This window comes from Mytilus galloprovincialis, chromosome 4 (genome assembly GCF_965363235.1).
Source record: "Mytilus galloprovincialis chromosome 4, xbMytGall1.hap1.1, whole genome shotgun sequence".
Lineage (NCBI taxonomy): Eukaryota > Metazoa > Mollusca > Bivalvia > Mytilida > Mytilidae > Mytilus > Mytilus galloprovincialis.
The window spans coordinates 101,164,431-101,178,200 of NC_134841.1; the positions used below are offsets into that span (position 1 = coordinate 101,164,431).

Here is a 13,770-nt window from a genome sequence, read left to right on the forward strand (position 1 = left end):
TGAGGTCAGGAGTGACGTGTAGATGTTGCAAGGGACCTATATACAAATTAAAAATATCCTATTTCTCATAATAAGTGAGAAATTCACATGATAAGAAAACTATAAAATATTTTCAACCATGAAAATGTGGTCAAGGACAATAATCATATAACAGACAGAAACTGTAACATAAGGTATCTGCATACAAGGTATGAAGCATCGAAGTATCCTACCTTCTGAAATATAAATATATACAAATATTTTATACTACAAACAAGACAAAAATGGAAGGTATAGGAAAGAGGAAGAATCTTTGATTTTCAGGACAATATTTCAAAGTTCACTGCTGTTGCTGTTACCATGAAGGAATTTCCTTTGGATAGAACTTACTTACTAGTTGAAGATATTGATTAGGAAATAACTATAGTGCCTAGCAATGGCAACTGACATTCCATAAGAATTTAATTTGATTTTATTTTCTTTGTTTTAAAGCCACTTTTAAGCACCTCATTTTGGGCTATTTCATGGCAGCCATTTTTCATTGGTAGAGGAAGACAGAGTGCCCAGAGAAAATCACCAACCTCAATAACTGGCAATCCTAGTCTATTAAGATTGGTGTCCAGTGCACCTGCACAAACCCACAACCTCAGTGTTGACTGGCTAGTGATTGCAGTAGTAACTATTTAGTCCACTCGGCCATGGAGCCCCCCCCCTCCAATAAAAATTTAAAACTATGTGTAGTGCCTGTGGAAAACAAATCACATTTCTAGAGTAATTGACAAGCTCTTTTTCAAGTTATTCTTTAGTAACTGCCACTCTTTGCAGTGCCCAGAGTAAACAAATATCATTTTTATAGTAACTGACAAATATTGCATTGTCCAGGGTAAACAACTAACCTCTCTTGAGTGACTCACACTCTTTGTAGTGCCTGACAACTGATTATTTTCTTTTGCAACTTAATTTTATTTCAATTTTTAGGAGTACTGTGAAAAGTCTCTAGTATAACCACATCCTTTTACATAATTAGTAACAACAGACATTGAATGTTCAATGTTGAATTAATAATTATCTGCCCTGAAAGCTATTGTTTCCTCTTAACATTTACCATATTAATCAGTTATCTCCCCTGAAAGATATTTTCTCCTCTTACATTTACCATATTAATCAGTTATCTCCACTGAGAGCTATTGTCTCTTAACATTTACCATATTAATCAGTTATCTCCCCTGAAAGCTATTGTCTACTCTTAACATTTCTCTTATTTATCAGTTATTTCCCCTGAAAACTGTAATGTCTCCTCTTTACATTTTATCTTATTAATGAGCATGGTCAGTTTTTACAGTTTTAGCCACATGTCTTGATGTCTTTAAATCATTAAATTATTCGGTTGCTGCCGGACCCAATTAATGCATACCTGGTATCTCCTCGCATTTGTATTTAAGGACATTCTGTTATTCAGTTTTCAATAAGCCCATTGAATTAAAAGATTCTACTATTTCCAAGTTATGAAACATTTCTCTTGCATACTTTGTGAATATACTTGATATAAATCACATGGCTTGAACATTAAAAAAACGTAATTGTTGATGTAAATTTAATGCTATGATTGAACTTTGACAGCTTTAATATCTTGGTCTGCTTCTTCTTCATTTTCCTTGGTCAAGTCTTTATCTTCTATGTTTTCTGAATTTATTTTGACATCAGCTTCAGATTTTAATTTGACTTCAGATTCTGATTTCATTTCAACTTCAGAGTCTAAATGTTTATCTGAGTTATCTTCAATGGTTTCTGATTTTATTTTAACTTCAGATTCTGAATGTCCATCGGAGTTATCTTCATTGGCCTTAGTATTTTCAGAATTGTCAAAATTTGACCTTTTGCTTTTAAAATTAAACCCTGTTTCTGGTGTTATTACAATATCAGTCTGAAATAAACATAAAAACCATTATAAGTAACAGGTATTGTTAATAAAAGTCATTCTATATAAAACCAGGTGCTCTGCAGGGTGCAGCTTTATACAACTGCAGAGGTTGAACCATGAACAGTTGGGGCAAGTATGGACACAACATTCAATATAACTAGAGGCTCTAAAGAGCCTGTGTCGCTCACCTTGGTCTATGTGCATATTAAACAAAGGACACAAATGGATTCATGACAAAATTGTATTTTGGTGATGGTGATGTGTTTGAAGTTCTTTCTTTACTGAACGATTTTGCTTCTTACAATTATATCTATAATGAACTTTGCCCATTAGTAACAGAGAACTATATTTGGTAAAAATTTACATAAATTTACCAAATTAATGAAAATTGTTAAAAATTGACTATAAAGGGCAATAACTCCTTAAGGGGTCAACTGACCATTTTGGTCATGTTGACTTATTTGTAGATCTTACTTTGCTGAACATTATTGCTGTTTACAATTTATCTCTATCTATAATAATATTCAAGATAATAACCAAAAACAGCAAAATTTCCTCAAAATTACCAACTCAGGGGCAGCAACCCAACAACCGATTGACCGATTCATTTGAAAATTTCAGGGCAGATAGATCTTGACCTGATAAACATTTTTATTCCATGTCAGATTTCCTCAAAATGCTTTGGTTTTTGAGTTATAAGCCAAAAACTGCATTTTACCCCTATGTTCTATTTTTAGCGTTGGCGGCCATCTTGGTTGGTTGACCAGGTCATGCCACACATTTTTTAAACTATATACCCCAAAGATGATTGTGGCCAAGTTTGGATTAATTTGGCCCAGTAGTTTCAGAGGAGAAGATTTTTGTAAAAGATTACTTTAATTTACGAAAAATGGTTAAAAATTGACTATAAAGGGCAATAACTCCTAAACAGGTCAACTGACCATTTTGGTCGTGTTGACTTATTTGTAGATCTTACTTTACTGAACATTATTGCTGTTTACAGTTTATCTCTATCTATAATAATATTCAAGATAATAACCAAAAACAGCAAAATTTCCTCAAAATTACCAATTCAGGGGCAGCAACCCAACAACCGATTGACCGATTCATCTGAAAATTTCAGGGCAGATAGATCTTGACCTGATAAACATTTTTATCCCATGTCAGATTTCCTCAAAATGCTTTGGTTTTTGAGTTATAAGCCAAAAACTGCATTTTACCCCTTTGTTCTATTTTTAGCCGTGGCGGCCATCTTGGTTGGTTGACCAGGTCATGCCACACATTTTTTAAACTAGATACCCCAAAGATGATTGTGGCCAAGTTTGGATTAATTTGGCCCAGTAGTTTCAGAGGAGAAGATTTTTGTAAAAGATTACTTTAATTAACGAAAAATGGTTAAAAATTGACTATAAAGGGCAATAACTCCTAAACGGGTCAACTGACCATTTTGGTCATGTTGACTTATTTGTAGATCTTACTTTGCTGAACATTATTGCTGTTTACAGTTTACCTCTATCTATAACTAGAGGCTCTAAAGAGCCTGTGTCGCTCACCTTGGTCTATGTGCATATTAAGCAAAGGACACAAATGGATTCATGACAAAATTGTATTTTGGTGATGGTGATGTGTTTGAAGTTCTTACTTTACTGAACGTTCTTGCTTCTTACAATTATATCTATAATGAACTTTGCCCATTAGTAACAGAGAAAAATATTTGGTAAAAATTTACATAAATTTACCAAATTAATGAAAATTGTTAAAAATTGACTATAAAGGGCAATAACTCCTTAAGGGGTCAATTGACCATTTAGGTCATGTTGACTTATTTGTAGATCTTACTTTGATGAACATTATCGCTGTTAACAGTTTATCGCTATCTATAATAGTAGTCAAGATAATAACCAAAAACAGCAAAATTTCTTTAAAAATTACCAATTGGAGGGCAGCAACCCAACAACTGGTTGTCCAATTCATTTGAATATTTCAGGGCAGATATATATTGACTTGATAAACAATTTAACTCCTTGTCAGATTTCCTCTAAATGATTTGGTTTCAGAGTTATAAGCAAAAAACTACATTTTACCCCTGTTCTATTTTTAGCCGTGGCGGCCATCTTGGTTGGATGGCCAGGTCATCGGACACATTTTTCAAACAAGGTACATCAAAGATGATTGTGGCCAAGTTTGAATTAATTTGGCCCAGTAATTTCAGAGGAGAAGATTTTTGTAAACGATAACTAAGATTTACGAAAAATGGTTAAAAATTGACTATAAAGGGCAATAACTCCTAAAGGGGTCAACTGAACATTTCGGTCATGTTGACTTATTTGTAAATCTTACTTTGATGAACATTATTGCTGTTTACAGTTTATCTCTATCTATAATAATATTCAAGATAATAACCAAAAACAGCAAAATTCCCTCAAAATTACCAATTCAGGGGCAGCAACCCAACAACAGGTTGACCGGTTCATCTGAAAATTTCAGGGCAGATAGATCTTGACCTGATGAACATTTTTACTCCACGTCAGATTTCCTCTAAATGCTTTGGTTTTTGATTTATAAGCCAAAAACTGCATTTTACCCCTATGTTCTATTTTTAGCCGCGGCGGCCATCTTGGTTGGTTGACTGGGTCACGCCACACATTTTTTAAACTAGATACCCCAAAGATGATTGTGGCCAAGTTTGGATTAATTTGGCCCTGTAGTTTCAGAGGAGAAGATTTTTGTAAAAGATTACTTAGATTTATGAAAAATGGTTAAAAATTGACTATAAAGGGCAATAACTCCTAAAGGGGTCAATTGACCATTTCGGTCATGTTGACTTATTTGTAAATCTAACTTTGCCGAACATTATTGCTGTTTACAGTTTATCTCTATCTATAATAATATTCAAGATAATAACCAAAAACAGCAAAATTTCCTCAAAATTACCAATTCAGGGGCAGCAACCCAACAACGGGTTGACCGATTCATCTGAAAATTTCAGGGCAGATAGATCTTGACCTGATAAACATTTTTACCCCATGTCAGATTTCCTCTAAATGTTTTGGTTTTTGAGTTATAAGCCAAAAACTGCATTTTACCCCTATGTTCTATTTTTAGCCGTGGCGGCCATCTTGGTTGGTTGACCGGGTCACGCCACACATTTTTTAAACTAGATACCCCAATGATGATTGTGGCCAAGTTTGGTTCAATTTGGATTAGTAGTTTCAGAGGAGAAGATTTTTGTAAAAGTTAACGACGACGGACGACAGACGACGGACGACGACGACGACGACGACGGACGCCGGACGCAAAGTGATGGGAAAAGCTCACTTGGCCCTTCGGGCCAGGTGAGCTAAAAAAGAAGTTGTGGTATGATTGCCAATGAGACAACTATCCACAAAAGACCAAAATGACACAGACATTAACATATATAGGTCACTGTACGGCCTTCAACAATGAGCAAAGCCCATACCGCATAGTCAGCTATAAAAGGCCCCGATAAGACAATGTAAAACAATTCAAACTAGAAAACTAACGGCCTTATTTATGTAAACTAGAGGGTCCAAGGACCCTGTGTTGCTCACCTTAGATTTTTGTTGACAATTAATGCATGAAATAACAATAACACCTTTTGTTAAAGGAAACTTTGTGAACCAAAATCTAATCTTTCTTGTGATTGATCTACTTTCAACTAGTTTATTATTTTCAGTTTTGAGGTCTAAAACAAACTTTTCAAGTATTGTGTTGTTCTCTCATGGACATACATAAAATTGAGAATGGAAATGTCTATATATTTGTTCTATATAAACTCATCATCGATACCAGGCCTACATTTTGTATATACGCCAGATGCTATCATTACTGGTCAAGGATCATTAAGGAAACTTTAATTGATTTTGACATGTTAATTGATTTTGACATGTTCATCATAGGTGATCTGACCTTTAAATTAACATTCAAAATGAAAAGGTATTACTTGAATTGAACAAGAAGGTAGACACAGAGAACTAAGTTTTTGCTAGCTAAAATAGAGACGACCTTTATAGTAGTTCTAACATGTGTGAAGCTGCATTTTTGGGTTGTGACCATGTTTGTCTCCAACTCATTATTTTTTCTCTTCTTGACTGGAGGTTTTGTTTTTATCAATTTCAAAAATGAATGGGGTGTGAAAAATATTAAAAGACATCAAATTTAATTGTTTATTATGATAAATTTGAACACATCAAATACTTCAAATAAGGCATTATAATATTCATTGTTTTTTACATTTTTTTTTATATATATGTGCATTTAAATAGTTCACCTTTAGAACAATATTTACATTCTATAACAACACAATTTCAAAGTCAAAATATGACAGTAAAAACAGTACATATAAAAAGCAACACAGCGATTATATTATGATATGATTATTGTTTCCATAACTTGACCTTCAAAATGACTTTAAGTTAATTTGAAAAGACTTGTCGAGAAGAATATGCAACAGTTTTTTCCAACTTAAAAGAGTCTAGATTCTATATATAATTTATTTTGTCTTGAGCATTTAACAACTATCTGTCAAAGTAATTGTCATTTTTGTTTCCTTTCTATTCATGGTATACTGAGTTATAGTCCATAGTATCTCTATTTTTAAGTTTATTCATATCAGTTCTGGTGGATTTGCTTTAATGCAAGATTCAAGAGTTTACTCCATACGTTTATCAATTCTTGTATGATGTTAATATAACAACAACTGAAACAATCTATATAATTCTTATTTTCTTCAGTAGTTAGTTTACTGAATTTACTTTACATTGGCTTATTATAAAACAGTCATTAAATGTTCTCAAATTTCTTCTCTAATAAGCAAATGTTCACAAATTTCTGCTCTATTGAGCAAATGTTCACAAATTTCTGCTCTATTAAGCAAATGTTCACAAATTTCTGCTCTATTAACCAAATGTTCACAAATTTCTGCTCTATTAAGCAAATGTTCACAAATTCTTCTCTAATGGCAAATGTCACAAATTTCTGCTCTATTAAGCAAATGTTCACAAATTTCTGCTCTATTAAGCAAATGTTCACAAATTCTTCTCTATTAAGCAAATGTTCACAAATTTCTTCTCTATGAAGCAAATGTTTACATGAATTGTTCATTAGTTTCTGTTTTATAAATGACTTCTACATATTTATCAAACGTATAAGCAATAATGCAACTACATAGTTGAGTAGAATGACAAATTAATGCAATATTTAACTTTTTTTTCTCAACATTTAACCCTTTGCATGAATTAATGATTTACACATTTTGATAAACCTCAGTACTTAGAATAAGACATAATTGAAATCATAAGAAATTGAAAATGTTGGATTTATAGATTGTTTTTCAATTTGGAGAACTCCAAGTAATTATATTATAATAAAATATGTGGTATTTGTACAGAAAATGATTTATTATGTCTGATATGAACATGAGAGCATTTCTTAAACAGAAAAGTCAATGAATATTGGATGAGATAAATATACAGATTAATTTGGCATTACAAAAAGTAAACTGTACATACTTAATCATGATAAATGTTTAGTATATATCATATATATATATATAGTGAACAAAAGTATTGTAAATTGTATCAAGTTATCTATATGTAAATTACAATGAATATATGTACATAACAGCAAGGATTTCAACATTCATAAACATTTTGATTATTTAATCATAGTTCATCAAACAGCCAGTTAAATATAATCATTTTGTAGGAAGAGAAATGAGGCATGGAACTTGTGGTCTTCAAAATTCCCTTTTTACATCTATATTAAAGCAATGGGTTTTGATCGTATTCAAAAACAAATATTTCAAGAATTATATATATATATATATATACATTTATAACAAGTAAATATCAGGAGTGTTCACATGCGAAGTGCACACAACTCTCCACTGATACAATGAGCATTCAGGTAGTTGAGGTTCTAAAATTTGATGTCTCCAATCATTACTGACTTGAAATGAATGGAATTCTACTTTTCTTCCATAGCAAAATGGTTGACCAATCACCAAGGGCCTTTCTGCTTTATGGAAGTCAAAGCAACACAGTTTCAAATTTCTTTACCTCTGCTACCGTTAATCCAGTGTACCTTTAAAGAAGAAAGCTGTAAAGAAGCTTTCTTCTATACAGGTAAAACTGGATATCAGGAGTCTTGAAGCCAACTCATTTCTATTCCTACTTATGAAAAGGCAAATCTGTTGGAGTGGAAACCCATTTTCCGTTAAAACCACTCCTGCACATTTGAGGTTGCATTTTCAGCAACCGCAAATGTGTCATGTTTTTCAGCGGGTTTAATTTTCATTGTTTCAAACAAAGCTGATTTCGGCATATAAAATAATTATTACACTGAATCATTGTGTTTCAATGGCTACATATATAACTTTATGATCGGACCAATAGGAATCAAGAACATCTGTTTCAAAATTTACCTTACTATCAAAATTTAGGAAAATTAAGTCCAACAATGTACCATAAGATGTAGTAGGTTTAGACACAATTTGTGAACAGCAAAATGAATCTCTCATGAACTTTAGAAAAGAAGTGTTCCCAGTGTTTAAATCAATATTAAAGTCTCCCATTATGATAATTTTTGGATGTCTTAAATACACATCAGGAAGAAGGTTTGCAAGGAAAGTATCTTTTAGTTGTTGCAATTTGCAGTTTGGTGCTTTGTAAACAAAGACAACCTGAAAAAGACCTTTGGTGGGTGATATTATGTCTGCTATAACAAACTCTAAAGATGGAGTTGAGAAAGTGACTGTATTGTGAAGTATACAATCATTTCGATAATATAATACCAATCCATGAGGTGGTCTTGTATTAAAGTTTGTTTGCTTTTGGTCTAATCGAACTGGTGTTTCAAAACCAGGTACATGAAAATGGTCATTTTCATCTGTTGAAATAAGTCTTGATTCAGCAATACCAATTACATCAGCATCCAAGATGTTAGGGTCTGATAGAAGATCATTAAAATGAGCATGGAATGACCTTGAGTTGTTAAAAACTACTTTAAAATTGTTACTTGATAAGTTGTACAATGGCTTGAAGCACAACTGTAGAGTTGCATCTGTCCTTAGTCTGTGTAATTCTTGTCGAACACAATCTGCTACCGCTATTGCTTCTTGATTGAGATCTAATATCTGTAATCCAGTTAAAGATGTTACTCTGCTTAGGGCAACATAGTGAATATGTGGTATTTTCCCTTTACGTTTTGATTTCAGACTAACAACAACCTCATGTAATGTATCTCCTTGCGATTTATGAATAGTTTTTCCGGCTGCTGGAAACTGAATTCTTTCAAAGGTCTTATATTTATAAGTAAATGACCTTTTAATGTCAAACATGAAACTGAATTCTTTCAAAGGTCTTATATTTATAAGTAAATGACCTTTTAATGTCAAACATTGGAGTCCATATTTTTTCAACATCTTTTCCGTACAAGTGTGAATATTTTCTTCTATTGTTAGCACCAATTCTGGCATCTTCAAACTTAACCCATATGATACTTGGTCTTAAAGATGATGTTTTGCACTCAATCAATTTAAGTTCACAAGTTGAACCATTTGTAAGACCATCAGTGACTTCAATATTAGCTGTAAGATCATATTTCATACCAATTGCTAATACTACTTCTTTTGCAAGATTGGCTGTATCGGACTGTTTTTCTGGTAAAGAACTAAGTAATTTTGTTTTTACAGATGCTGGTAAATCCCCACAAACTGTGTCAACTGCTTTAACTTTAACCTTTTGTGAGCCTAATTTCGATATGTATTGCAAATTGAAATTATCTACTAAAGCATTTTCAACAAACAAATGAGTTGCATTAGATCTGTATGTTGGATCACTAATTGAAACAGTTCTGGTACTTAACACTGCAAAATCATTTTCAGTCAGCTGATTTTGTCTCAACCTATTTAGTAATAGAGCAAATTCTAAATCATCCTTTTGTCTCATTATTTCGGTAAGTTCATGAAAAGAAAATAATAATTTCCAGTAATTAGGAGCTAAAGCTGTTAATTCTTTGCTTAGATCATTGAAAATCCAGCTGTCAAATACAGGTTGGAGTTGGAAAAAGTCACCAATAGCTATGATACTCACACCACCAAATGAACAGTTGCTTCCCTTGATTTTTTTCAGCCTTCTCTCTAGTAAAGAGAACATTTTGTTTCCAACCATTGAAATTTCATCAATCAAAATCAGAGACAAATTTCTGTATTTCATTCTAAGTGTATTGAGAACATCGCATGACAATGACTGGTCAAGTCCTTTATTTGGTTGTATCTGGAAAGCATTGTGAATGGTCAAACCATTTATATTGTAAGCTGCCTTTCCCGTAGGAGCACAAAGAAGAATTCTTATATCGTCAGGGTCCTCACCTTCAATAGAACATAAGTGTCTGTGTAAAGCTTGAAATGTTGTTCTGACAACTACAGATTTTCCACATCCTGCTCCACCTGTCAAAAATGTATAAAATGGTTCATGTTTTGTTTTAACCCATGTGACAACATGTTGGAAAAATTCCCACTGTTTCTTATTCAAGGATCTTATCAAATCAAAATAATCTCTCTCACTTATTCTGTTTGCATGATTTGTCAATTCTACTGTTCTTGCTTCTATTCCAACTTCACGGGACATATCATACAGTCTATGTTCTGTTGGTCTATCTGGATTGAAGTGTACATACTGTTCAGATTCTGTTGGGCCTATTTCAGCATCTTCCATTTCTACTTGCTGTGTGGCAGGTGCTATTTGATCATTCTCATTACAATCATTTTCTGCCTCTTCTATAGCTTTCTCTAGATCTATCACTTTTCCTTCATATTGCTTAGCTTTTTTTTCTAATAGTCTTGCAACAGTCAAGTACATGTTTTCGAATGTTTTATGTCCGCATTGCAAATCTGAAAGTTCATTTCTCCATGGATAAAATAACATTAAGCGTTCTCTGTAGAAGTTTTCAGAGTCAGTCTTGTAATTGTATTTAACATATCTTATAACCTTAGGTGTTTTTCTTTGATATATTCGAATACCATTCTTCAGGGTTATGTCGATTTTGTTATTGATTTCTTCTATAATATCTGCATTTGCCTCTTCATTTTCACTTTCAGATTCATTTTCTTGCTGTTCTGTTTCATGATCATCTGAGGACTCTGAAGTTTTAGGATACTGCAATTCAAGCTGAGATACATAGTCTGCTAGACACCAGTTCTCCAGTTGTTTTGGTCTACGCGAGTATCTTTTAATATCATTGTCTGATTCTATTTCAGTAGAGTCTGGGCCTAGTTTTTCTAGGGCCGATGATTGCTTGAGGAGAAAAGTTCTTTTGTGTTGTGGAGATGTGTTAATGAATACAACTTGTCTTGTGGCTTTTGTTAAAGGCATCTGTAGTGTTAAGTATGTTGCTTCTTGTGCGCTTGTTTCAACAGAATTTGAAAAGTAATTCCCAATGTGCCTTACTTGATGCTTCAAGTCTAAATTTCCCTGTCGTGCTTCTTTTGCTGCTTGGTCTAGTAATGCACTCATACCTTTTTGTGACTTGCTTATATATGAAACAATATACACTGCACATGCAAATGCATCTAAAACAAACTGTAAATCGTGATTTGCTTGCCAGGCTATCAACACAGTTTTCATGTAACCATTTACACGGACTTCAGATGGTTTTCGTTTGAGAAAAACTTTTGGCCCACTCAAGTTGCTTCTTATGGCCTTAATGTAATTTTCATCATCCATTTGTAACACATCATCTAAAAACATGTCATATGTCATCTGGTCTATATCTTCTGAATTGTGAAGTGTATTAATTTCGTTTTGTATTTCTTTATATATAGTTTTGTACTTTTCTATGTCATCATTTTCTTTCAAAGGCTCTAAGATTACTGTTGCTTTCATAGGTGGAAGGGGGAAACCAAAACGACAAATTGGGTGACCTTTTTTTCTGCATGTTTTTGAATGTTTATGAACCTGCAAATTGACTAAACTAGTATCATTTTCTAAAAGTGAACAGGAGACATATTTATCAATAAATGCTACAACATCTTCATTTGAATTGCTTTCATAAACTGGTGCATTTTCAATCCAGATCAAGATATGAATATGTGGTGAACCTCTCTGTTGAAATTCAACTCTATAAAAAAAATCTGTCAATTTTCCAATAGGATCATGATCACTTTTCAACACCAAGTTAATAAACTGTTGGACACGATAGTCAAAATATCTAGAGCATGTCACAGGGTCTTTCTGAACAAGTTTCGATTTCTGATGCCAATCCATTTCTTCCAATTCATTGTCAGTATATTCTTTGCCATCATTTAATTTGCCAAGAATTCGTAACAAATCTTTCCAATTAGTGTCTGCAGATGAAAGAGAGCCAAACCATGTTGGAAGACCCAACTGTCTGATCATTGCAAACAAATCTTTCTTCCTCTTTTCAAGGTATACTGGAGAATTTCTTAAACTTCTAAAGATATAATAACCTTCATCTAATCTTACAAGATCGTTTACAGTGTTAGGATTCAGTACATCTTTTGCTGTCCATTTTTTTCCTTCTGATTGACACCTTCTTAGAGCAAGATTGACCTTATCACTTATGTTTTTTAACTGAATTTTTTTTAACTTGAAAAATATATTTGGTACAGACTGTGCTACTCTCCTATCCATGGACCTTAGTTCCCATTTGACAATATCAGTATAGTGAACAGAGACAGACCTGTCTTTGTTATCTGGCCTTCTTTGACCACAGAATATAGTTGGAAAAGATAAGTACTCTGCATCAGGATCACTGTAGAGACTAATTGGTCGTTGACCTTCACCAGGAGCAAAAGTTAAACCTGTATCACATAGTGGATTGTCGTCTGGAATGTGATCTAACAGTGTATCTGTGTTTCCAACATGTGTTTCACTTTCATCTACTTCACTGAAATGATCGGAGTCATTATCTGAATCATTCTGATCTTGGTTATCCTCTTGTTCTGCACTATTGTTTTCATTGTCATGTGTTTCTTCATTTATTTTGGCGATTTCTGTAATCCAATCCTCATTTATTTCTATTCCAGAAGACTTGTACAAGTCACTTGTTCTCATCAAATAATGTAATGCACAAATGACAGCAAATGGTCTCACATTTTCACTAAAATCACACTTTTTGAATTCCAGTTTCTTCTTTAGTTTAACTGATATTGTACCTGATTTCTCTAATGTATGTGGAAGAGAATTTATTGTAGGTTGAACTTCAACAGGCACATTTACTACATTGCCTTTAACTGATAACTGTCCACCTCTTGGCAACTGTCGAATCTGCATAAAAGGAATTCTTAATGATAACAGTCTTTCTTCTAAAGGATACAAATTTAGTTCTTTTGGTCTTTGGGGAAATCCCATTTTATTGGCTATTGAAAATCGAGGAATTCTTTGTTTTTTTATTGCATTGAGACAAGTATGACATATCCATTCTATGTCTTGTACAGATTTAAAATTAGTAAAGCAATGTGACATGTTAGCAGGAGTGGTCATTTTGACAGTTTTAGAATTAACTACAGAATCACAAAACCAAGTTTGTTCACATGAAGTACATATATATGTAGGACCATCATTAATTTTTGTTTTAAAATTTCTTATGCAAGCATCAAGAGTTATACCTTGAACTCTTTTCTTTTTTAGTTTTTTTTCATGATCTGTGAAATCAATGTTTTTTCTTTTAGTACTTTTAACTGTCTTATCATAACATCTGTCTATATCTAGTTTGTTCTGTCTAGAACTGTGTTTCTTCAAACGCTCATGTTCTAAATTTTCTGGATGTGACCTATATTCTTGTTTTCTGTGGAAGTCCCGTTCGGACTCATGTTTTCTGTAGTCTTC

General features: G+C 33.0%; 1 protein-coding gene across 2 annotated transcripts in view; it reads right to left on the reverse strand.

The window, feature by feature from the left end:
* Window positions 1–1,559: 1,559 nt before the first annotated feature.
* Window positions 1,560–13,770, reverse strand: part of LOC143073628 (pseudouridylate synthase 1 homolog) — a 36,570-nt gene continuing 24,359 nt past the window's right edge. For both annotated transcript variants that reach the window (XM_076249309.1, XM_076249308.1), the window contains exon 17: window positions 1,560–1,903. In XM_076249309.1, coding sequence (XP_076105424.1) covers window positions 1,580–1,903 — 324 coding nt within the window. In that variant the 3' untranslated portion in view covers window positions 1,560–1,579. The remainder of the gene's footprint in view (window positions 1,904–13,770) is intronic.